Below are 27,617 nucleotides of genomic sequence, written 5' to 3' on the forward strand. Positions count from 1 at the left end.
CAAGCTGCACTGCTGCAGGCTGAAGACTGCAGCAGTGCAAAAATAATTATAATACATGTAGTGTATTTGTGAAAAACATTTACATTATAAAATAGCTCTAACTTTGTGATTCTGTTTAGGCCAGCAGAGAAGGCTTAGCAGGCCCTGACGGCCCAACACTGTGCGCTGCAACTAACTCATTATTGTCATTAGCGATTAACCCGTCCATTTTTTCCTGAAACTCAACAGCTTCACATGTCTTGGGTTCGAGCTTTATTCCAAAACTTGAAGATATTTACTTTACTATGACATAAGACAAGAAAAAAGCATCATAACATGGGAAAAGCTAGAACTATATTGGTGATCTGCTCATGAATTACTCAAATGATTAATCATTTATCAAAAATGTTGCTGATTCACTTCCTCGGGGTGAAAAACTCAAAGTGTTTGTTGGGTCACATTCTGCATGTACAATGTCCACAAACCTTTCTCAATTGAGCCGTCCGCCCATTGGGTATTATTTCCCGTGACGCATTTCTTGCCAGCCAATCAGGTTGGTTCTGTCGCCCGGGCTCTGTTGCGGGAACCAACAGACACTCAAACTAGCAACAAGTGTCCCGTTGAGAGGAGAGAGCGACCAAAGTGTGTCTGTACTGTGAGTTATGTGACGCTAGTCGGCTACATGCACGCGAATGAACGCGCATTCCGCATGCAGAGGGAAACGTTAGCTTACTGCTCAAACCAGCTAACGATACTAGCTAACACAAGGAGATAAACTGCTTAGCTAGCTACTGCTAGCTATATGCATGTTCTGAAAAACACCGGAAATAAGGTAACACTTCCTTCAAAATATAGCTACATGAGCCCCCTCACGTGCACTATCATACGTGCTGCCTCTTTATTCATCGCGTGGACGACTTTATTCTGACAGTTTGGACCGGAAGTGGTAGCGTCACAGTTTACATCCTCGCTGACAACGTCCCGTTCGCTCCTACGTGGATTTGAAGATGCCTATCACTATTCGTAGATCTGGCATTGTTATGGTGCACTGTCTCTCGCTGTATCAGTCGTTATGTTATCACGAAAGATTCGGCATAAGAGGTGTTTGCAAGAAGCATTTCCTTTCTGCAAAATGTCCCCTTTTTACCAGAGGGTCGCTCGCGTAGTACGTGGAGCAGCATTGTGGGATTCCTGGTAAATCTCACACTAGTCCTGTAATCAAAGCGTGTTCCTCTGTATTGCATGTTTATTAACCAAGGAAATGATCACTTGAAATACTGGATTTCAGTTCTTGTTCAGCCTGTTTTTTACAATCACAAATACCGGCAACACTTATCCAATTAAAGCCAATTATGTATGTGGTAATCTTAATGTATTAATACAAGCTCTGTAATCACTCAAATTCATCCCTGAATGAATAGAAACAAATAGTTACACTTATAAATTGAATGAGTTTGAACGTTTTTTGCAACACTTCTGGGGGATTTCTGTTTTCTGGATTAAAACCTTACATCTTTACACTAAATCACACAGTTGTGACAATATTTAGTGGATGCATGTTGGTGCCTTTATACAGTATTTCATCTTCACTTGGGATGAGTTGGGAGGGAAGATGTTCACCATTCGCTTCACTTGAGTACATCAATCATTTCCCCACAAATGAATATATCTGCACTAAGTAGGCCTCCTGATTATCGGTGTTGTATTTGTGTTAGTATTCACAATGCAAAGAACGCAGCAATACATACACATGATCGCATTCAGCCAGTTAATGCTTCAAGTATGTCAAAACCTTTGTTCATATATATATATATATATATATATATATATATATATATATGCACACACACACACACACACACACATGAGGGGTCATTTCTTTCCCTAAATTCTTTTTGTCTTTGTCAGTTGTCTGGGTTCCATTGGCTGATGGGGTGGACAGTATCCCTATGTCTCACCGACTGACCAAGCACGAGCTGGATGAACAGTTTGAGCTGTTCTTGAAGGAGGTAATGTACATTATTTAAACATTTTAATTTTAATTGCTACTGTATTCTATTCTTTACTGTTTTTGTATTACTGCTTTACTGTTTATTATTTATATTACTTGATTTTACTGTGTGTCTCTTGTGTGCAAGGCTGCTGTAATCCTGCAATTTCCCCATTGCGGGACTAATAAAGGATTATCTTATCTTAACTTATAATGCACATGCTGCTATGTGACTGTGCATACATTTAGGGTTGCATGAATCGCACTTGCAGAGACATGGATACGGCAACTTTGCTGGCTTCATCTGCGTATGTAAAATGGGCACTTTCACAGTATTTCCTGTTTTTTCTTTGTGCAAACCAGATAAAGATTGAATATCTTGAAATGTTATTCATTTAAATAAATACACATATACAGTGGTTTTAGAATGCTGTTCAAGATAACATTTAATCTGTCCCTGCATTTGCTGCTGTGGTCTTTTTGTTAGTGTCAAAAGGCATTCACGACTGCTGCATTTAAGCAGTCATCGATTACTTCCATAAAGTAGTTGATTCAATCAGGGGAGATGTATCATATTTTCTTCCCCCAATAACAACGACAGCTAACATTGTGATTGACAGGTCGCTACGACGGCATTTGTCCGTGTTTTGGTCGTTGAACTTTAACCCTTTCACAGTGTGTTTTCACTTCATTTCAGTTAATTGTAACGTTTTGGTGGCTGAAACATTTTTTTATTTTTATAACTGCACCATGCTAAAACCACAGATAAACGAGTAGTCCACGACCATGCACAGAGTCGAATAGTGGTTTTGACAGTCGGCTGTTCTGTGAAGAAGAATGAGTGTCTGACTCATGGTATAATATACACCGGCTTCTCTGTGACTTAAACAGTGTTTCCTGTCAGTCCGTTTCAGATGACTCTGACAAGCAGCCCCGTGCCAAAAGCAGTCAGAAATCTGCCCCGAAAACAGCAGTGCCTTGGTGGCAAGAGGACGAACACAGCGGTGGAGGAACCGGGAGAGGTAATAATGGGGAGAAGATTCTCCATGAAATAACGCCCCTCATGTGGACGTCTTCGGCTGGCAGTTTTCCAGAAGGAGAATGCGTCGGTGGCTGCAGTGGTATCAGTGTTTGAGTCTCTGCGAGAGAAGATTCCGGCATCTGTTATGGGATTTTATAACAGAAGTTATTAGTTGGCACTAATCAAGTGGCAAAAAAAGTATGTCGTGGAAAAAAACAAATGGAGGTCACTGACTCACTGGGGAATATCTGAGAGAGCTGCTATTTATTATGTATAATTGGTATTCAGGCGTATAGTCACCCTCAGTTTACTCATAACCTTATGCACTATGGATGGAAATTAATATGGAGTTGGCTGAATTGACACAAACATGTCGTGGCACTATTTATGTTGCTGATGAATGTACTTGTAGTGTAGTTACATCCCGACTTTGAAATGTGGAAAAAGGCTTTCTCTGTATCTTTCTGCCGAAGTTAAAACACAAGTCATTTTACATGAGAGATTTATTTAAACCAATAATAGACTAATTTAGAGTCTAAAGTGTGAGATATCGTAACATAGTTAATATGTTGTCGCATCTAGTGAAGAAATCTCCCTCACTGCTACGACATAACATTGAATTCATTGCACACACAAATATGCACACACAAATATGCACAAATATTCACTTCACATCTTTGTATTTGTCTGCTGTTTCTATCCTTTTTTAAACGCTGTCCCTTTGTTTACTCTCTTTCCCAAGCAGAGGTGGCCAAAAGCAGATTTATCAAAGCCAAAAAGTCTCAGCATGAGAACGACAATGGTGAGAGCATCACTATGGAGAGCTTCGAGTTATTTCAGAGCACATCCACTTTCTTTTCCATTTAAAAAACATTGTCCGTGTGAAAGCTTCATGCAGTGTTCTTAGATTGTTTCTGTACCAGTTCCCATAAGAGTCAGCTGGTTAGACCTCTGGTCAGTCCCCTCCTGCTCTCTGACGACCTACACTGGGTCTGAATTCAGCTACACTTCTAGCATAGCAGGAAGCATACAAGGGAACATAGCAGGGAACATAGCAGGAAGCATGACAGGGAACATAGCAGGGGACATAACAGGAAGCATGGCAGGGAACATATCAGGGAACATAACAGGAAGCATGACAGGGAACATATCAGGGAACATAACAGAAAGCATGACAGGGAACATAGCAGGGAACATAACAGGAAGCATGACAGGGAACATAACAGGAAGCATGACAGGGAACATAGCAGGAAGCATGACAGGGAATATATCTGGGGACATAGCAGGAAGTATGACAGGGAACATAGCAGGAAGCATGACGGGGAACATAGCAGGGAACATAGCAGGAAGCATGACAGGGAATATGACAGGGAACATAGCAGGAAGCATGACAGGGAACATAGCAGGAAGCATGACGGGGAACATAGCAGGGAACATAGCAGGAAGCATGACAGGGAACATATCAGGGAACATAACAGAAAGCATGACAGGGAACATAGCAGGAAGCATGACAGGGAACATATCAGGGAACATAGCAGGAAGCATGACAGGGAACATAGCAGGAAGCATGACAGGGAACATAGCAGGAAGCATGACGGGGAACATAGCAGGGAACATAGCAGGAAGCATGACAGGGAACATAGCAGGAAGCATGACGGGGAACATATCAGGGAACATAACAGAAAGCATGACAGGGAACATAGCAGGAAGCATGACAGGGCACATAGCAGGAAGCATGACGGGGAACATAGCAGGGAACATAGCAGGAAGCATGACAGGGAACATAACAGACAGCATGACAGGGAACATAGCAGGGAACATAACAGGAAGCATGACAGGGAACATATCAGGGAACATAACAGAAAGCATGACAGGGAACATAGCAGGTAACATAACAGGAAGCATGACAGGGAACATAACAGGAAGCATGACAGGGAACATAGCAGGAAGCATGACGGAATATATCTGGGGACATAGCAGGAACCATGACAGGGAACATATCAGGGAACATAACAGAAAGCATGACAGGGAACATAGCAGGGAACATAACAGGAAGCATGACAGGGAACATAACAGGAAGCATGACAGGGAACATAGCAGGAAGCATGACAGGGAATATATCTGGGGACATAGCAGGAACCATGACAGGGAACATAGCAGGGGACATAGCAGGAAGCATGACAGGGAATATGACAGGGAACATAGCAGGAAGCATGACAGGGAACATAGCAGGAAGCATGACGGGGAACATAGCAGGGAACATAGCAGGAAGCATGACAGGGAATATGACAGGGAACATAGCAGGAAGCATGACAGGGAACATAGCAGGAAGCATGACGGGGAACATAGCAGGGAACATAGCAGGAAGCATGACAGGGAACATACCAGGGAACATAACAGAAAGCATGACAGGGAACATAGCAGGAAGCATGACAGGGAACATAGCAGGAAGCATGACGGGGAACATAGCAGGGAACATAGCAGGAAGCATGACAGGGAACATAACAGAAAGCATGACAGGGAGCATAGCAGGGAACATAACAGGAAGCATGACAGGGAACATATCAGGGAACATAACAGAAAGCATGACAGGGAACATAGCAGGTAACATAACAGGAAGCATGACAGGGAACATAACAGGAAGCATGACAGGGAACATAGCAGGAAGCATGACGGAATGTATCTGGGGACATAGCAGGAACCATGACAGGGAACATATCAGGGAACATAACAGAAAGCATGACAGGGAACATAGCAGGGAACATAACAGGAAGCATGACAGGGAACATAACAGGGAACATAGCAGGAAGCATGACAGGGAATATATCTGGGGACATAGCAGGAACCATGACAGGGAACATAGCAGGGGACATAGCAGGAAGCATGACAGGGAATATGACAGGGAACATAGCAGGAAGCATGACAGGGAACATAGCAGGAAGCATGACGGGGAACATAGAAGGGAACATAGCAGGAAGCATGACAGGGAACATATCAGGGAACATAACAGAAAGCATGACAGGGAACATAGCAGGGAACATAACAGGAAGCATGACAGGGAACATATCAGGGAACATAACAGAACGCATGACAGGGAACATAGCAGGGAACATAACAGGAAGCATGACAGGGAACATAACAGGAAGCATGACAGGGAACATAGCAGGAAGCATGACAGGGAATATATCTGGGGACATAGCAGGAACCATGACAGGGAACATAGCAGGGGACATAGCAGGAAGCATGACAGGGAATATGACAGGGAACATAGCAGGAAGCATGACGGGGAACATAGCAGGGAACATAGCAGGAAGCATGACAGGGAACATATCAGGGAACATAACAGAAAGCATGACAGGGAACATAGCAGAGAACATAACAGGAAGCATGACAGGGAACATAACAGGAAGCATGACAGGGGATATATCTGGGGACATAGCAGGAACCATGACAGGGAACATAGCAGGGGACATAGCAGGAAGCATGACAGGGAATATGACAGGGAACATAACAGGAAGCATGACAGGGGATATATCTGGGGACATAGCAGGAACCATGATAGGGAGCATAGCAGGGGACATAGCAGGAACCATGACAGGGAACATAGCAGGGGACATAGCAGGAAGCATGACAGGGAATATGACAGGGAACATAGCAGGAAGCATGACAGGGAACATAGCAGGAAGCATGACGGGGAACATAGCAGAAAGCATGACAGGGAACAGACACAGGATTGATTATCTCCTATGAAACTGTCTTTTAAAATAATTCATATTGCTCTACCTTCCTGTACCTGCTCGTTCTGCTATCTCAAGAAAGTTCGACTGACTGTATGTATCTGTAGAGCAGCACAGAGAGGGAGACCCTTTTTTAAGGGTTTTTTAGTTAGAAGCCGGGGCATGCATCGAAAACTGAAGTATAATCAGATGCACCAGTCCACCTAGTGGTGCGTGTCAAAGAGATGTGCTAAAGAGGAGAGCTTTGGGATTGATGTCCCTCATTGCTGTTGTTTTTACACCCAACTCATGAGCTGGCAACAGCCACTTATTTCTGTTTGAGTGGAATCGACAGTGAGATTGATCTTATTTATTTTTTACTGGCTTTTCTTTGAAAAGGAAAACACAGAAGCACAATCGATTGCAGGTAATTTTAATAAAAGATGGCCAGTGTGTGTAGACAAATGAAAACAAAGCCTGGTGTAGTTTAGATGTTTCATTCTGATCGCTATTCCAGATTTAATTCGACAGTTCACCAACATTATTTGCCCGTATGTTTCTTCCTGCTGTCTGAAGTGGTCAGCGCGGAGCCCTTTAATAAGCCGGTCCCCAAACCTCGCTGCAAAGCCTCTGATAAAGCGGTGCAGTTGGACTCCCCGCACACAGACACCGAGGGAAGGCACAGAGCTCCGTCCGATGGCTCTGACGGGGCGAGCAGTGAAAACCTGCAGTGTGAGTCAGGGGAGAGGAGCCCTGATGAGACCCTCTCTGATGACGCTGCACCAGCCAGCACTGATAGTCATTCCCAGGGGGACGGTGAATATGGTAACTAACGCTCAAGCCCCCAAACCCTCTGGTCGTCTAGCGCTAGTCCCTCAGCAGTAGAGTCATATATATCCCTAGCGCGAGTAGTTCTCCTCAGTCTTTGTATCTATTCAGCTTTTAGTCTTTCTGCCTGCCACAAGGAGACCAATAGTCTTGTATGTTTGCTTACTGGTACAGTAGATATATCTATTACATAGGAGGACATTGGTTCTGTCATTGTTATTCACCGCCTGATAGGTTTGTGAAATAATTTTTATGAACTGGTAATTTATTTTAACTTCCTTAGATAATGTGTCTAATTTAACTTTAGAAATGGATTATTTGTTATTATTATGAGGACTGAACAGGTAGTGGACAGTGGTAGCAGTATGGGCCCATGAGTAGTAGTTGTCACGCCGAGGCTCGAAGAGAGGACCCAAATGCAGAGAAAAAACAATTTATTCTAAACACAAAACTGAAAAAAAACACTACGATCTAACCGAAAGGAGGAACACACAGTACGATCAGACAAGGGAACAGAAGAAACACAGGGTTTAAGTACACGGGGAAGGTGTGGGTGATTAGACACAGGAGGAAACAATCAGCAGACAGTCAACAGACAGGAAGTGCAGGGAAACAGGACACACGAGACAGGACTTCAGAATAAAACCGGAACACAGAAAAACCCAAACCGTGACAGTAGTAGTAGTACACAGTGTGCGTGTCCTCATCCATCTTGCAATACGTGCGAACATGTAATTGGCGAACTCTTTCATCATTTAACATGTTTTTTATTAAGGACGACCGAAAAAAGGCTCAAGCGAGGAAAGTATAGTCGAGATAAAAGTCACTGCACTGACAGGTGAGGAGAAGAGGTTGCAGAAAGGAGAGGAAGGATATTCTTTCTGAGAAAATGTCCTAATTACTCAATCAGTCCCCATCTGCAGCTGATAGTCCTCAGTGTTGAATGACTGTCGACACAAGAGGAGTACACTCGAGAAGTACCTCCAAGTATAATAAATAGCTGCTCTACTTCCAGCTAATAGCCATAATCTCTGAACAAGGTTCACTCGTGCTTTTCTATGACACGTTCCTCCAGGACTGCTGGGATCTGGGAAGACTTTCAGGAAGTCTTTGAGGGAGTCTGTTCGACAGGAGGACGAGGATCCAGGAGATGCTGGTTTGAAGGGAGCCGGGCTGAAAGCAGCTGCATCCAGCAGAGATGAGCTGGGTAAGACTGATGGGCACACAATAGTTTTTCTGCCTCCCTGTCAGTGATAGCTGTGGATGACGGCATGATGTTTTCATTTTCTACGACCGGTTGGAGGTCAACGGTCAAGGTCACTGTGACCTCCCATCCGTCCCATTCTCCTGAAGGTGATTTCTCAAGGAATTTTTGAGGGAATTTCCTCAAATGTGGCACAATCGTCCACCTGGACTCAAGGATGAGCTAATTAGAACTTGGGGGTCAAAGGTCACTGTGACAAAAAAAAACGGTTTTGGCCATAACTCATTAATTAATATGCTAGTTATAACAATTTATAACAAATGTCTAACTGGATAAAATGACGAAGTGACGACATTTTAGACAGATGTGGTTTTAAGCTGCAACATGATTGCTTGGTGGAGGCATACAGTCATTGTATTACTATTAGTTTGGCTAGTAGTTAGTTGGATCAACAAAAAACAAAGACATCTGCGGCCGCCCATCCTCCGCGGGATATTTCAGTTTAGAGGAATCACACTTGTGCTCTCTGTTTATGTGTGTTCATCAGTGATGGTACCAGCTGCTAACGTGACAGCTATCGGCTTGGACACGATAGAGGAAGAAGAGGAGAAAGCCAGGTTCTTTGCCCAACTAGAGGCAGGAGCTCTATCCACTATAGATTACTCCATTCTGAACCGAGAGCTGGACTCAACAAGCTCTACCGTCGCTACTAACCTCAGGTATGTAAGCAGCCATGCTGGCATATGACACCCTCTAAGCACTGAAGGACAGAAGTAGTCGAGTAGAGACAATAACTCATTTAATAGAAGAACATTTTGTTTCCTTGACTATAGTACTTAGTACGGTTTGAATACTCTTCTCGGAGGTGACATCTGTTTTCCACTCAAACCAGTGTTCTTCTGTTGCTTGTACAATGCACAGTTCTGGGTTTCCTTTTGGGAGGCGGTTGACCTCACGCAAGAACATTCACGTATTCATGTCCGAAACGTTCAACCTTTCCCATGAAAAGTTGCTAGTACAGGTGTTCCACACCAGATTTAGCAAAACCCTCTAAAAGGCACAGACTTGCCGTGAGTGGCTTGTTCCAACTTGATGAATGTGTATGCGTTGTTTGTGAAATCTGTATTACTATACTACTATATTATATATTACTCTAAAAGGCCAGCTGTTCTGCCATGAAACAGAAGGAATACAAAGAGGTATGTCAAACACTCTGTGGTTTCTGACAAAAATTAATAATTTTTAACACTATAATTAGTGATATCACTGCAGCTGTCGATCTGTTGTCAAAATAGCCGTACTAAGACAGAAAGAAAGGTTGTACTGTTGCAAAGTGGGCAAAGATACAAAGGCGGTTGAAAATCAACAAAGTTTCCCTTAAAATCAAAGACGTTCATGACTTCTTTGCGAAGGGCTTTAATCAGTCATGGAGATGGATGAGAGAATACGCTCCGTTACAGGGGATGTTGCACTATTCACTAGTGATGGCGAGATGAAGCTTCCTGAAGCATTAAAGCTTTCCATCCAATTGGTTCGCTCATGTGCCGAAGCTTCATGGAGCTTCATCTGCTCTACTGCGCCACCAAGTGGACAATAGATGTAAAACAGGCAGAGTGATCATAACGACACCATGGCTTTGGTGTGTGAAGCTTTAAATGGAATAAATTATGTTTGTGACGCCAATACATCAATTATTAACCTATTAATATTGTGTCTATCTTTATGATATATTGGCGGGGTCAAAATCAAAACTCGAAACAAATTGGGAGAGGGTTGTGATGTGACTGTGGGTCAGTGGTTAGAATATCTGACTTTCAGTCAGAGGATTGGCGTTTCAAGCCTCAGCTCCGCTTGTTGATGTGTCCAATTTTTTTAAAGTAAAAATAAGAACTTTTCCACAGTGCTGGGCTTTTTGAGACTATTTCACCTGCTTTATAAAATACCCTTTCACAGGCACACATGAAGCTGGTACAGAGAGGAAGGGGGGAAATCCATTGAGTTTCTCTGCCCCTTATATTTCAAATCGCACGGCAAACCCACGAACCATTTTCTGAATCAGTCACGTGGTACGGCCGGCTCGCGAGGCTTCGAACGTCACCGCATACGTCATCGACACAAGCCTCGATACGCACTTCACCAAAATCTACCTGGATTACTCGACACGCGCATCGAAGCCTCGACACAAAAGGACACATCACTACTATTCACCTGAGGACGTTCGACTGGATAAAGACTCTGAGGAAGCTGTTGAAGCGTGAGACATTTTCTGGCAACCACTGAATCACAAAGGGTGTTGGGTTGCAAAGTGTAAGCTTCATAGATTGGTGTCAACGACTAGTAACATTAACGGGTAAATTGTAATTTCAGCAAAAAACGTACTGGGCTCTTGTAATTTCAGCAAAAAACGAACTGGGCTCATGGCTTATGTTATTTAATGTGTGTCATGTGTCATACTAGAACTGAGAAGATACAGCTGAGATTATTGGTGCGGGTTAATGCCCATACTATCATCTTAGTATGCCGGAAAAAGATGCTTATACCTATAACGATTCCAAATTATAATATAATATTTCCCCAGCAACATATTGCATATTCTGTGACGGCATTGCATAGACCTATTAAGCTCATTCAATATAAATAAATAATGGAGTAAATGCAAAGACGCTCAAAATCAACGGAATGCAACTCTGCAACAAGAGAGAAGACCGTAACAAATATCTCAGCGTTCCGATGTCTGCCTACTTGTTCTTACTGAGGAAAAGGATCGACATTGAGGGTAACATGCAGTCTGGTCACATCAGTCCAGTGGCTGTATCCAATGTCTTTTTCTTTTTTTACATTAAAATCTTTGATTGAGTTTTTTTTTTAAATGTCTATTATCATATTTGATCAAAAGATAGGGAATTATTGTGTATAAATGTAATGTGTGTGCCAGCCTTGCCATTCCCAGCGTTGACCAGTCTGTCGGCTTTGTACCCAGGGATGGGGGAATTTCCCATTAACAAGTTAACAACCTTGTCCACGCTGCTAGCTAGATCCATGTCAGCCAAATAACAGACCACAGTATATGTCCAGCAGTATGGAAAGCATCTAAAGTTCTATTCCAGTCTGGGTGATTTGGGTTCAAGGGACAAATATTGTTCTAGTAAGTTATAATCTTGGAAATGCACTGGTCACAAGGGCCACATGATTTCGCAACATACCCATGTATGGTACAAAACAACTCCTGCAGTTTGATGATAAACTGCTGTTATGAATCATGAGATAAGTTACTGAGGTTCGTGGTCGATATAGTATTTCCCTCTGTGATATTAAGAGGTTCATCAGGCCCCGACAGACGTGCCAGAAGTTAACCTTGAACAGCAGGGTTTGTACTGACAGATCTCACGTGGGTCTTGGGTAATGTCTTTGCTGCTTCAGGGTGGTGACTGTAATGTGATGAGGATGAATGTCGTCCCTCAAGGAGAGCGGAGGAAGCCGTGCAGCAGAGTGATGATGATGATGATGAAGGGAAGGCCAGAGTCCCAGCGGCGGTCAGAGAGTCTCCAGGTAAGAGCACTCATCCCTTGGCAACCCTGTTTTATTATCTGTCTGATTCCGTGTGTCTAAATCAGGTCGTTTCTCTCTCGGTCGTTACAGGATCTCCAAATTACAGTGAAGATTTTGAGGAAGAGGAGAACAGAAAAGATCTTTCAGAGGAGGTTTGTAGTTCAAATCTGTAAGGATTCAATTCAGAAAGTGTCGTATGATAAGTTAGGACCTTATTGATAAACAAAACGATTTTGACTCGAGGTCAACTTACTAACTTTCTTTGAGCTTTCAACTACATGACGACACAGTGATTGGCTCAGTTGTCATCATGTGACCTGAACCTCAGCCGTGTGCCAGGTCCATTGCGGTCCTCTGTCTGTCTCACAGCACAGAGGCTTGTGGGTCAGAACAGAAAGCAGCATGCGGACTTCCATACTGCAAAATGAGCCCGTATGCAGCAGAACATCCTGCTATTTCTGGCATGTTGCATTCTATGCATTGGAACATGCTACATCTTTTTCCGGCATACTAAGATGATAGTATGGGCATTAACCCGTACCAATAATCTCAGCTGTATCTTCTCAGTTCTAGTATGACACATGACACACATTAAATAACATAAGCCATGAGCCCAATACTAACGCAAGAGCTGCAAACCATTTGCTATTCATATCTGTATACTGAAATATCACAAACTGACATCTTGCTACATGATTCAGTAATTCATCCTATGATCTTGTTTTTCTTTTCAGAAGACTAAATTGTCTCCAATTCTTGCCAAAGGTAAGAGAAAAAGACTCAGTGGTCAGCTGGGTGTTAGGAGGAATACAGTCTTTCAGTAAAAGAGAAAGTGGAATGTAGTCTGACTGAGACAAACAAGCCGTACACAACACTTATCACGTATCATTAAATAAAGAAGCACTACAGTGGAAGCCATGTTAATGCTAATAATGAATGTATGTGTAATCTCACTCAAATGTCTCTAGTTTCAAGCTCTCTCGCATCATGTGAATCAACAATTACAGAGAAGCAGTCGTTGGCAATGAACATCTCAGCTCTCAAGCTCCTTTAACGTTCTCATTAAATGGGCTCATTGGTGTTAGTTGAAATTACCGACTGCCTACCCAGTGTGTATTTATGTATTTATGTGTGTATTTATGTGTGTGTGTATATATATATATATATATATATATATATATATATATATATATATATATATATATATATATATATAATAATGTGTGTGTGTGTGTGTTGTCCTGCTATACTGGGCGAATGGACAGAAGTTGTTACCAGGAATAACGATATGCTTCGAGAGCCGATCTGAGCTGCAAATAAAACCGACTCCAACTAAACTTTTGTCTCAGTGTCTCTCCATGATTCCCTGGATGCCTCCGGTGGAGGAGAGAGAAGAACGGAGGCAGCAGGGTCACTGGACAGAGGTAACGCTAACACACACATAGGCTCAGTAAGTCCAGTAGCACAAAACAAAACCAGACTAGATCATGCAATCTGGAAGTAAACAAGGTTACTTTGTTCCATGAAATTTGCATTTTCTTTAAAACAATAAATATTCAAAAATGTGAGAGCCAGCTTTATTTAAAGGCAGTGGGTGACAAACTATTGCCCCTTTTTTAATGTATTGCTCCAATTGTTATCAAGATTGGTTCACAATGGATCATTTATGCCCATCTCATCCTTTTAGAAGATTCTAGATAGTTCCCTTGATGTATTGATGCATAACCCATGTTGCATTTTGTTTGTTTTTTAAACAGAGTGTCTGTTACAAATTAGTAATTCAAGGACACAAACTTGCGCCCTGTGTAAAAAAGTATTCAAGTTCAGAATCATACATTGAGATAAATATCATTGCATAGACATCTCAGTCTTAGAAAATCATACATTTTGTTCTGATGAAGTCCGCAAAATGTATTTTCTCACGATACATCAGTGAGCTTCCTCTGTTTCCTATCAGTCAAATCCAGGAACTCATGATTCATGGCCGTTCCCACACAAATGAATTTTTAGATATGTCATTTTTCATTATTATAATGCCTAAAACGAATTAACCTACGTAATACATGTTGGTTATGTTGTTATCTTTCAATATCCTGATATTATGATGGAGAGACCACTAGTTTACGTCTGATCTTTCTGTCCAGGCCAGTCGTATGTGCAGAGTGGAGCCTCGGACATGGAGGCTCTCCAGGAGGCCTACAGACAGATCCACGTCGTGGAACATTCAGAGGACCATCATCCCCATCGTTCATCTGTGGAAGGGAGGGGGAGGATCCACAGATCTGTGTCTCCATCCTCTCCTCCTCATCGTGCCACTCAGTCTCTTCAGCCAGCTTCTACCAACGAGTCAGGTCAGACCGTGCTTTCCAACCGTGAGACCTTCTGGGGATTTTTAAAGAAAATTAAAAAAAATAAGTACACTGCAACCGCATTTTTTACGTTAAATACTTTTTATTTTACTTTTGATTCTAAGGAAAAAAAATGGAATACTTTGCATGAACTAATATTCATAATAGTTTTAGTATTTATTTCTCTTTGTAAACATGCTCTCCATTTCTCTCTTTGTCTCTTGAATGTAAAGTCTCTTTAAGACACGACAACAGAAGCATTGTGCTCTGAAACTCATCATTTCTAGAAGCTCAGGAAAATATGGAAACCATGAGAGGGCAATGAAAAATAGAAGTCTCCCGAAAAATCGTGATGGTTGGTTGTTAGAAAACGTGTTACTCGACACCGGTTGTAAAATCATTAATTGGGACATTTATTTCTTTGCAAAAAAAGGACAGAGATACAACGTGTTACTTTACTAACTGCATATCCAAGTCTGTTCTCCGAACGAGCGGAGAGTTACCTCTTTAATACATGAAACACAATCACAGAAGCCCTCATGACGCCTTGCACGCATCGTGAACCTTCCTCCTGTCATCCCATAGATATGTTTTCAGCCTTAAGAACAACAATGATGTGTTTTGAGATCGTTTGACTCTGAAACTGAGCATTGCGTAAGGGAAAGTTCACACCGGAGTCATAATTAGGGTAAAGTTCACTCATACGTCACAGGCCATGAAACAGCAATTATTAGAGGAAATGTTTTTTTCCCAACATTTGACGAGTGTGACCACCAAACTGCAAACAGTATTTGTAGCTGTTGGTGGGGTCCCTCTGTCTGTCTCTATGATTCACTGGTCCAACGGGAGGAAGGATGCTTCTACAAAGCTGCATCCCAGTTAAAGGCCGGGTTGGTAATCTTGCTAAAGTCGTCAACACTGACAGTCTATCCCTTCAGGTCCTCCTGCAAAGCCACTAAATGATCATAATGATAAACAACAAACATGGCTGTTGTTAGTATTCACAGCTGTTAAGCTAGCAGCTTGTGGAAGACTCTGGTGACGAGCAATGAGAGCACGTACCGAATGCACGCAGACAGGCAAGTAGCCAGTAATCAATCATTCATTGATTTCTGTTGGGATGTAATGAGAATTTTCACAAAAATTCCTCTAAGGGCCTGACTCCTCAGGGAGACACGCCCAGTGTAATGTACTGTCAGTGGAATTGAATCAAACATTCAGGAAGTCCTTTACTGTTCTGTAAGCTCATTACAGGACTAAAGTATGTTGAATCATTATTTTGTTTATGAATATAGAGCTTCCGACTGCAGAAGAGTTGATGAGACCCATCCGGCCAGAGACGGACCATCTCAGAGGCTTCACCCTCCAGCCTGCCAGGTTAGGACTGTACAATCTCACCAGCAATTATCCAAAATATAGACGTCACAAAACTGTCATGAACATGTAATAACAGAAGTGTTGATGGTAGAGCATGCATATGAATATAACTGTAATTCCAGTTCAGACAGGATACTACTAATATCACTTTCAATGTCTTTTGTCATATTTTAAGACCCTAAACAAATAGTCTTCAAAAGATTAAACTAATTTGAATAAAGTGATTCATCAGATTAAATGAGCTAGTCTTAAAAATATTTTTTTTTAAACTTTAATTATTATGTCTGATTGATTGCTAAGATTTAAATATGAAACAACAACAAATATGGATTGAGCCAGAATATGTATTTAGATAAAAAGCATGCTGTCAATTTTGTGTCATTTTTTTAACAAATGACTTTTGGACTCAACTTAACTGGAGTTATTGGAAATGTTTGGGGAACAAGAGTGAAAGTTAAAAACATTTGCTCTGCAAAAATTCATTAATACTCAAGTCCGCACACATTCTCTGACAAATAGTTATTTTTATTCTAGATCTGGACACAAAAAAGTTTGATATCAGTTATCGTTTGACTGAAGAAGTTTTATTACTCATTTGTACGAGATTATTTTGGTTGATAGTTTACCAAAATACAGAATAAGCTTAGATCAATGATAACAATAATACCTAATAATAATAATGAGCCTGTGAATAATAATACCTAATAATAATGAGCCTGTGAATAATAATTCCTAATAATAATGAGCCTAGATCAATAATAATAATACATAATAATGAGCCTAGATCAATAATAATAATACATAATAATGAACCTAGAGCAATAATAATAATACATAATAATAAGTCTACAAGAGAAACAGCTTTTTCCCTGTACCCAAGGCTTAAGCCTGTGTATTTGAGTTAATCAACACGAATATCCATCATCTACAGTCTGAGGTCATTGTAGGACGACACCACTGTACCATAGACATCAGACACAGATCTGATTCGTGCTTTAATTGACTTCCAAACAGCAACGCAAACCTTTGTTGAAAGCGTTTCAGCGTGTCTCTTCACGTTCTGTGATTACAGTGCTGGAGGACTGGAGGACCAAGAAAAGACACCCCGCTTCTTGGAAAGGATGTTCCCAGATGCGACGCCTCCAGACTCACAACTGAAGCGAGCAGAGCCGGCTGACCCCGCAGCCAGGGGGTCGACCTGTAGCTCCCCAGACCCGCCCAACCTCACGTGGAGCCTCAGACAGGAAGTAGAGAAGCTGATGCAGGATCAGAACAAATACTCTTCCACGTCGTCTCAGGCTGGCAGAGCTAAGAAACAGGTGAGGAACACTTCAAACTATTCTCCATTTCAGGAGAGCTTGGATTTGTAATCGTATCAGACAGAACACTCAGTGGATCAAACATAGTGGGCCTAATGTTCCCCCCAGGCCTCACATGGATCCGCTGTTTCCCGCTCCTCTTCGTCTTCAGTGAGGAAGCCCACTGGGACCCCTGTGAGAGGCAGGAGAGTGGAGGGGCCTTCCAGTTCCTCAGGGCTGAGTAGAGCATCTGCCTCAGCCAAAAGCCAGCCTTCTGTTTCCCGTCCTCTGCAGCATCCACCAGAAAAACACAAAGTCACAAAAAGCCAAGACAAAGAGGACTGCACAGGTTATTTATGACACTCACACACAAAATATCAAGTCATTAAACTACTCAAACTTATGGGGTTTGGCTCTCGCTACAAAGGGTATAAACATTTATTTGTATTTGCTTCTAAGTCTACGTAAAGATTTCCATCCTCTTCATGTTATTTGTTATCTTTGGAATTCATTTTTTTTTGTATTTTTTGTATCCCTTCGTGTCTTCATAATGCAGAAGCCTGGCGTGGAGGAGTGTTATCAATGTGTTGTGTTTGGAGTGTTTGGAGCTGCTGAATACCTTCTGTGTTTGTTGGATTAGCAGAGCCGGGCCTGAAGGCGAGCGGTGAGCTGGTGGCGTCCGTTCAGTCCTTAGTGTCTGTCCTCCAGCAGCAGATACACACCAGCAGTCCCCAGAAAGTCCCCAGACTGACACATCGGCTTCCAAATAACGTAGGAAAAAATGAAACTACATCTCTTTTTGGTGTTCAGATGACATCCTGCATGCTTTCTAGTCGGGGGTGTGTACAGAAGGAGCGCCGTCGTTCCTGTATTGCAGGACAGAGATACAGTTATTTCGCGTTATTGTGCTGCTTTAGTCGGACAAATGTGACTAACAATAGAATTTTAAATGTTTGCATTTCACTTTGGTGTGAGATGTCAGTGTTTGCAGACGGGATGCCGGTGAGGGGTCATGTCTTTGTTGCAGCGCTGGTTAACCCTGCTGCTGGGCCGGCTCCTGAATGGATGAAATACACGTCACATAATGTGTTTCTTCTATGACCAAACTCGATTATGTCGGGCTTGGTCCTCCTTGGTGATGCATGTGATGTCAGTGTTGACGTCTGACTTGCAGAGGGAGGAGGACGGCTCTCTGCTGGAGGAGCTGAGAGGCCAGCTGGCTCACAAGGAGAGCGAGCTGCAGCTGATGAAGGAAGGCGCAGAGGAGCTCAACTCCCTCAGACAGCAGAACTACCTTCTGCACAGCAAGGTGCTCAAACACACTCACAGCTCAGGACCTTTCAACACGTTGCCTTGTAATCTTATTGTTGGCTGTAGACTCCTTCATTTGTTTCGATGCATACATCTGTAGTAGCAACAACGACACAACGATAAGTAGTAGATAAGCGGTCGTGTTTTCTCTCTCCTCAGCTGAGAAGTGCAGAAGAAGCCAGTCAGAAGAAGAGATGGGCCGAGGCCACTGACTCAGAGGGAAAGCTCCAGCAGATTGATAAAGAGATAAAAGAGCAGGAGACACTCATCAAAGGTTACCAGCAGGTTGGTCCTCCTGAACGTTTATCTCTTTATGTGGCTTCATGTTCACTGTGCATTCCTGTCGGGGGTTAATCTGCGTGGGCTTCCCTTTCCCCCATTTAACCAAATCTCTTTTGAGATATCTTTTTCTGATATACTGTAATTTCAAGCTCGTCGACTCTGTTGTGCTTTTGTGTTAGAAATGTTTGTGTTTACAGAAATGTACTTGCTCTGTTAGGATGAAGACACAAAGACCAAACTACTTTTAATGTTATCAAACAAAGAGACATTCTCCCTCCTTGTTTCTAAAATGGTCCTAAATTGATTATAGAGAACCTCCTCGTGTCATGAATGAGGTGGTACAAGAGCTGAAGCAGCGGCGCTGTGCGTGTCTGACCAATCAGCGACGGCCATCCCTGAAACCCCTCCTTCCCCCACATCCCCCCCGAAAGCTCTGCTGGTTGAAAAGGGGCTTCAAATTCTGCTCACTACAGAGTTAACTATGAGGTGTCAGTTATGCAGGGAGGAGTGAATCTGAATGAGGGGGGGATTTCGGTCACAGCCTAAATTACCCTGTTGTGCTCCTGCACATACAGTCTGACTGAGATAACGTCGCACTCCCTCAGAGGAACACTATTTCCATTGTGCCAGCTCAGTAGTCTTAATTCATTCATTCTTAACATGAAGCAGGCTGCCACGAAAAACCCTCACTCATGTCTCAATTGCATGATGTGTAGTTTTCTTTCTGCTTCTTTTTCCTCTTGTAGTTTGAACAGTTGTTCTTATTCAAGTGCAGTAAAGCTGAGCTTTCTTTTGCAGGAGAATGAGAAGCTGTATTTGCAGATGAGGGCTCAGCAGGTTAAGAGTAAAGCCAACGAGGAGGCCATGTTTAGTGAAAACCAGAGGCTGCTGAGTGAGCTGGCTTTCACAAGGTGTGTCTATCAGAGATCGTTGTGAATGTCTTCCAAGTGTGAATGTCCATTTCTTTATTTTTTCTGAAAATGTAGTTAACTGTTGCTTGTTTTCTCGATGACATTGTTCCATCTTCACCAGGGAGCAGCTGAATAAAACCTCAGGGACCGTGGGAAGTGTTTGCTTAATGGATCACACTCAACGCATTACAGACTTGTTGGCTCAACTAAATACACTTCAGGTGCGTACCCCAGTCACTGGAGGTCACCTCTTGTCTTCTCCAGCCCACACTGAGCAGCTGCATCTGCATTCAGATATAACTGACAACTGTTTATTGGTGACAATGACCCATCAGCTGTTTTATTGAGCAACTTGCGGAGATTGCAATTCCATCCATAGAACCAGTCATTGAGGACACGCTCAGTGTTCAGGAAACCAACAGAGGGATGTGTTTCTGTGTGCAGAGGAATGAGGCCAAGCTGTCTGAGGACGTCCACACACTGAAGCAAGAGAAGCAGGCTCTGGAGGTAGACCTGCAGCTGATGAAGACAGAGAGGGAGCTCGCGAAAGCTCAGGCTGTGTCTGCCTCAGGTGAAACTGGATTCAGAGCAGTGCTAGAATTGAGACGTTTATACTGAATATGCAAATATTTGTTTTACTGACGACGTGTATCCATGTTCTGAATGTGTCAGAGGACAAGACTTTTGAGATGCGCGTAATGGAGGACGGGCACAGAGAAGACGTGGCGGCCCTGAAGAAGAAGCTGCAGTGGTTCGCTGAGAACCAGGAGCTGTTGGACAGAGATGCTGGCAGACTGAAGGCCGCTACAGCTGAGATACACCAACTCCAGGAGCAGGTGAGGCTCACCTACCTCTTACCACTTATCAGGGTGTCTATGGCAAGACACTTTACCCCAAATTGTGTGTGTAAATGGGAGTGAATGCGTAGATGGCTTGTGTGGTAGCCTCTCCCATCAGTGTGTGAATGACATGTAGTCTTACAGCACTTTGAGTGGTCGTAAGACTAGAAAGCTGCTCTACAGGTCCACTATATTTACCATACATATCTATACATCGTAGATAAGACAAAAAAACATGCATTCATAGATGCATGTACTCCAACAGACCACTTAATTTGGTCCAATTAGGATCAGCTGGTCTGGATCCCATCTGAAGCCCAGGTCCTGGGTCGCCTTGTATAAACAGTGAAGGACTAAAAACACAGCAATGACTTGCAAAGCAGTCGGACCCAAAGGGCGTCACCAAAGCATGTTGACATTTGTACGAGTAAAGACAATATAACATCTTTAAAAAAAAAAAAAAGTAAATCAAAAGACTATTTTCTGCCTAAAACTTATATTGTTGTGTGATGTGTTTTATCAACATTGTTGTACTTTGTGGCATAATTTATCAGTATGAACGTGCATAGGTTTTAGTGTTTCACCACATATTACTCATAAACATTTTGTATTTCAAGCTAAACACTCAGTTTTAGTTTTTATATTCCACCACAAACACAGCTCCAACTTCCTCATGTCGTCTGTCTTAGTTTTTATCACTACAGCTGTCTGCACTGGTAACACTGCAGCATGCGCTTCACTCACATACCTGCAGCGCGGATGTCGTTCTTTCCTTTAATCTCCATCTCTAGTTCTGTATGGAACTGTGGTTCTATTAATTCTAGATGGCTTTCTCTGTGGTGGTCAGGAAGAATGAAATAGATCTCCACACCCCTGAGAGATGATTTCTGCTGGTCTATGTCTTGATAGGTGGACTCCAGGTGGAGTGAGTGTGGTGTCACGTGTGCTTTGGGATGTGGAGTGCAATGCAACATCACACAAATACATTTTCCATGCTGCATTCAAATCAAATCAGAACACAGAAAACCAAGTAAAGCGGTGTGATGCATGTTAGTGCCGCCCAGCAGAGAGCAGCAGAGACATCCATGGGGTGCGAGTGAGCGGCTTCTTTTTTTTGAGAGGAAGACGCATCATCCATGCCAAAATGAAAAACTATGGGTTCCATCTCATCAATGTTGCCAGCTAATGGCAGCATGACAGATGGAAATATATAGAACAACATGTATTTCCCGCTCCACTTGTGAAAGCTCAACAGATGGTGTGTCTGCTGTGTGCGCAGCAACGTGAGCGGCTGAAGGAACTGAGTTATTGCAAGTAATACACATTGTATCGACATGGCAATACTGTTTTCTAATCCCACGAGGTGCAATATTTATACAAATAAAATAGCGTGGTGCTGCGAAGATGTTTTGGCCTACACATCATGTGCTACAGACGTAAAAGAACCATCTTTGTATGGTAAAAAAAAAAGGAATCACACCAATATAATTTGTGAGATTTATGATGTAAGAACATCATTCAATCTAATATTGCAAATCATATCGCATTGTCATTATTAGTCCAAATGATCACAACTATATATATATATATATATATATATATATATTTTTTTTTTTTTAATCGTTCATCCCTAGTGTCAGCTATGATGTGTGGCAGGAAGCCAGTTATCAGTTCAATGCTGCTGACTGTGTTCTGATTGACAGCTTGTCTCCACGTCAGGTAGAGCAACTGAAACGTGTGGGCAAAAGAGGCAGTGAGCAGCAGAGGAAGACCAGAGAGAAAACCGTGGACACTAAGAGGATGCAGGACCTTGAGCGACAGGTCTCTGACACAAACAAACACGCTGACTGATCACACTTGTTACCGTCGCTCTCCCTTCCACTGGAGTTTGAGTCCCTCCATCATTCCTTCAGTCTTTCTCTCTCCACCAGGTGAAGGAGCTGGAGCAGATACTGAGACGCAGGAACCCAAACTCTCTGCCCGCTCTGATCTATGCTGCAGCGGCGGCCGGCTGTCAAGAGGACGCGGCCGCCAAGACGCCACCCGGCAGGATCAACGCCCTGCTTGAGTGCAGGATCAAGCGCCTGGAGGCGGAGCTGGAGGGCCACGATGAGGAGGCCAAGCGGGGCCTGAGGGCCATGGAACAAATGTTCCACAGGATCAAGGTACAGCGAATGTCACTCCAGCTGTAATAACTGCTGGATGATGTCGTCACCTCTGTGTCAACAATTTCAGTGACATTGTCAGAACAATATATTAGTGTTATTATTATTGTGCAAGCATGTGACCTAGGCTCAATGACGAGGTTGTAACAATGAGGTACAATTTCCTGATTAAGCCTGTCGCCGCCGCAGTTGTGGTTTACCGGAAAGGATGCATTTTCTATCCTCCGGGGTCGGGTAGTAATGGAGCAGCAGCAGCTAGGAGAACGGCAGAATGTGGCTGAAAATCCTAAAAAGAAGGAAGCGTCCATGAGTTCTCCTGCAGGCATACGTCTTGCCGCACGAGCGCCAAGCTAGCACAAAGGTGTTGATGCTCGTCGTTCTGTCCTTTTCTTTATTCTCCAAACGCCAGAGGGCCTACAAACTAAATGTACCTTGAAGAAGCAAGAAGATAAAGAGTGGAACCGGCAAAACGCCATAAACCAACCTCCAAAAGTTGATCACTAGTGCCTAGATTTCCTTAGGTAGTAAGAGGAGGTAGGGTCACAGGATTTTATTAGTTATCAGCACGATGTTGACCAAGGACCAACACATTGGCATAAACTGCAACAAAATGTCGTGCAAAACAAACTTTCCGAATTGATTTCTGAAAAACATGAAATTGCGTGCGCCGTGTTTAGCTCCGCTATGAGCAGCAGATCTCCGAGCAGCAGCAGCAGCTGGAGCAGCTGGAGGCAGCGGGGTCCGAGCCACGGCCGTCTGAGGCTGGAACGTTGGAGGACGAGCTGCGGCGTGCGGAGCAAAGCCATCAGGAGAGAGAAAGATGTCTCCAGGACCAGATTGAGTCTCTCCAGCAGCAGCTCAAGCACACGGTTGGAGCGGGAGCTACCCAGGTAATTCACACGCAGAAGCACCTGAACCAGCTTCAGCCTCACTATGTCGATGAACGCTGCATAGATTAAACACAACTCACAGAAATGTGTGATTCTTTACCGACTATGTAGGATATTGGTGATGATATAAGTGATGATTAGACAAATCCAAGGGGCTGATGATATAACCTCACTTGCCTTCACAGGCCCAACCCAGTCCCGACCGACACCGGCGCCAAGCCGAGGCAGCGTTTGGCTCCCGGATCGAGCGGCTGAACAATGACCTCGCCTCCAAGACGCGGAGCATTCAGGAGCTTTGCCGCACTGTTGAGAGACTGCAGAAGGAGAGGAGGAACATGATGTTTGTCCCCAACACGCGACCAGAAACCCGTCCTACGGAGACGAAGAGGCAACCAGCCAAAACGCCCCGTTCTGCTCCTGCAGGAGGGGAGAAGGCGTTCCCAGCTGCTCATAGTGAGAAGACCTACCAGCCCACCAGCTTCACAGGTACGGACGTGGACGTTTTGTTCCGGCCGTCTTTCCTCCGCATGAATATCATAATTTATTCCACGCTCTGGGTGAATGCTAGATTCTGATTGTCCTTTAGTTCCATATAATGGCCACCTACTAAGGAGTTCCACCATTCTGAATGAATGCGTTGGCCACATTAAATGAAGAAAACAATATTATTTGCAACAGTGGTTCATCCTCTGAAGGGGGGAGACTTTAACACACAAGAAGAAGTAAGTTACACTGTCTCTCTGAGCTTAAGCATAGTTTATACTCGCTGTTGTGAAGCCAGAAAATGGCGTGATGACAGATGTGATTTCAGTACATATGTTGCAGCCAAATTCATCCTTTGTTTCTTTATAATGCATTTAATACTTTTTTCTTTACAGGGCTCGTATAAGGACATCCATTAGTCCGTGAATATGAGATTAGAGTTTCCAGATAATTACAATGCCTCCTCTTCATAGTGGAGGTTGCTTTGTGACTTTCTGTCGGTTACACCTCCTGTCTGTCTGTCTGTCTGTCTGTCTGTCTGTCTGTCTGTGGGAGTGTCTCTGGGTTACTCTCCTTGTCTTCTTGATTCTTCACAGCTCATTTTGTTTGTACGTTTATCTCGCATCCCATACGCTGTTCAACTCACTACTTCAGGCTGCGGCCAAACAGTAGACAGGACCTCTCATTTGTTTGTGAAAATCTGGATATTGATTTGGGGACGTTGACGTGGATGGATAGCTAGCTAGTCTTGTCTTGACTTGTAATCTTGCTAGCATAATGTTAAAGTGAGGTGCATCCTACTTACTGGAGTAGCGAACAACGTTTTCATTGCATAAGTACCTTAGGGAATGGTAAGGATTGCCCCAGGTATTAGCAAACCCTCAGGTGTTACCAGGGAGTGAAAAACACATGGGAACTCCGAGATGTCACTGCTTTTTGACAGGCAGTCACATCTCGGAGGTTGTGCAGGAGAACGAGGCTCTGAAGGAGCTCGTGGAGCGGCTGCAGCTGCAGAGCGAGCAGGAGAGGGAGTTGTTGGGGTCTGACGCTCTACAAGCCAAGGAGGAGCTGTGCAGGTCTGTATCGGTGCGAACACACCAGCTGATGATTCCCGCAGAGCGCGGATGCCATCAGACGGCTGACATGGTTGTGATCTGTTAGGCTCGAGGGCCGCTCTGCAGAGCAGCTGTCCTCCATGAGAGCAGAGCACCTCCGGGTGCTGGACCAGCTGCGTGCCGCCCATGCTCTGGAACACGCGTCCTCAAAGGTCGCTGACCTGGCCAATAAGCTCAACACTCAGGAGGTACGGGCTCCTTCTTTAGTCTCCACATGTCAACAGGAAGTCCTGACAGGGACGCTGTTGACCTTTAACCTTCTCACTGACCTGCAGATAACGGTGAACCATTTACGAGACCAGCTGAAAGAGGTGCAGGGAGCTAAAGAGGCTCTGGCAATATCCAGGACCCGAGAGGACGCTCTGCAGAAGCAGGTGATGTCTGCCCTGCTGCTTTAAGCGCTCAACACACTTCATTTATATATATATAATGTTAAGGCCATTTAGCTCATTGTTTATCTTCTGGATTTTTTTTTTTTTGTACTACTTTTACAAATTATTATTATTGATTTTCCCACCTTAAATGCTCAAATACGTCATTTAAATATATATATATATATATATATATATATATATATATATATATATATATATTTGTTATATTATATATATATATATATATATATATATATATATATATATATATATATATATATATATGGCACCATATACTACACATAGCAATCCTCTCTCAAAATGTAAACCTTATATGCAACATACTTAAATACCAGTAGATGGAGACAAAGAAAAGTCAAATACGAGGGAATGTGGATCTTACCAGCAGCTTTTCAGCAGCTGTAACATCAGCTAGAAATATTATTTTCTACCAGGTTGAGAGGTCTAAAGAAGAATCGCTATTAATTATCAATAGTTTGGGACAATTTTTTATTCAGGACTTCCAAAATGTAAAAAGATGGGTGGTCGAATTGCAATGCAGAGATGTGCTTGCCTTCCTTACTGCATTGGATTTCAATTTTAGTCCAGTCTTTAGAAAGTAGTCCATTGATAAATATATATTGCAAGAGACAGTTCAGCATCCCTCTCATCATGTTCACATGAGTCACTGCTTTGTGTGCAGCTGACCCGACTGCTGACAGAGCTGAAGGAAGCTAAAGAAGCTCAGAGCCCAGAGGTGAAGCTCCTGTGTGGCCTGGAGAGGAAGATCGTCAACATGGAGCTCAGACACCAACACAGAGAGCAGGAGCTGCAGCAGGTACCAGTCATGATTATTTATATATATATATATATATATATATATATATATATATATATGTATATGTGTATATATATATATATATATATATATATATATATATATATATATATATATATATGTATATGTGTATATATATGTGTGTATATATGTCTGTATTTATGTTTTTAATTCAGGGTTGTAATGCAACAAAATATGAAAAACACCAAACGAGGTGAATACTTTTGAGGCCGCTGTATACGTCGGTATCATTAAGTTAAAAGAAGCTCCGCCCACAGAAAGATTTTGACCCAATAGAGCAAAAAGAGACTCCAGACCATGTGAGCCAGAGAACATACTGAACAGAGTTACCCCCCCCCCCCCCCTCACTCCCCCCGCAGGTGATTGTGGGCTCGTGGCAGACGTCAGAGGCTGATCAGCAGTCGGAGGTGGAGAGCTGGAAGCGTCTGGCTCAGGACAAGAGCAGAGAGTTGGAGGCTTTCCGTCTGGAGCTGGACTCCATCCTGGACGTCCTGAGACATCTCCAGAGACAGGGTGTGGTCCTTCCCCACTCCTGAACCCGTCCTTCATAGCCCCCCTCACCCAGAAGAGTTAATGCACACGCAAGGTTTCACTGACGTCTACTTTGTGAAAGCTGAAGCTGATAATCGTGTATTGAAGGCAAAGATGGACGACATAAGCAACAGTCACTGTCTCAGTGTCAGAATGAGTTCAGGTGAAGCTTCTGTTGACAGCCACTGTAATACTACTCAATTACAGATTTCAGAGATAGAGCTAGACCTGGTCCACATCAGCCGCTGCTTTCATATCAGCAAGACTTATTAGTAACACATACAAATAGAGATATAGTTTTAATATACCGTAAAAGTCGGGTTACAAGCTGCTACTACTTCCGGTGGGTGTCCCCGCAAATTCCCCGCTGTAGCCAGCTAGCGCTGCTGCTAGTTCCCCGCTAACTTCCGCTAGCTCTCGCTAGCTCCCCGACAACCACCGAAGGTAGCGGGACCAGCCCCGGCTCGACGCCTGACTCGGCCAGTAGCAGCAACAGCGGGGAGCTAGCAGCAGCGCTAGCTTGCTACAGCGGGGACAACCACCGAAG

The 27,617-nt window shown here is 43.3% G+C and overlaps 1 protein-coding gene across 1 annotated transcript; it reads left to right on the top strand.

The window, feature by feature from the left end:
• The first annotated feature begins 735 nt into the window (after window positions 1-735).
• Window positions 736-27,200, top strand: cep162 (centrosomal protein 162). The gene is made up of 28 exons (XM_079227947.1): window positions 736-811; window positions 1,888-1,988; window positions 2,874-2,991; window positions 3,736-3,792; window positions 9,286-9,457; window positions 12,202-12,287; window positions 12,378-12,439; window positions 13,022-13,052; window positions 14,432-14,638; window positions 15,931-16,012; window positions 17,085-17,331; window positions 17,440-17,551; window positions 17,951-18,112; window positions 18,465-18,619; window positions 18,781-18,906; window positions 19,702-19,814; window positions 19,936-20,035; window positions 20,259-20,385; window positions 20,487-20,650; window positions 22,373-22,474; window positions 22,585-22,818; window positions 23,496-23,687; window positions 23,894-24,194; window positions 25,135-25,267; window positions 25,353-25,494; window positions 25,582-25,680; window positions 26,384-26,518; window positions 26,899-27,200. Exons 2-28 carry the CDS (start codon window positions 1,929-1,931, stop codon window positions 27,073-27,075), a joined length of 3,696 nt encoding a protein of 1,231 aa, XP_079084073.1. The 5' UTR covers window positions 736-811; window positions 1,888-1,928; the 3' UTR covers window positions 27,076-27,200.
• The last annotated feature ends 417 nt before the right edge of the window (window positions 27,201-27,617 follow it).

The sequence above is a fragment of the Taurulus bubalis genome, assembly GCF_910589615.1.
Source record: "Taurulus bubalis genome assembly, chromosome: 12".
Lineage (NCBI taxonomy): Eukaryota > Metazoa > Chordata > Actinopteri > Perciformes > Cottidae > Taurulus > Taurulus bubalis.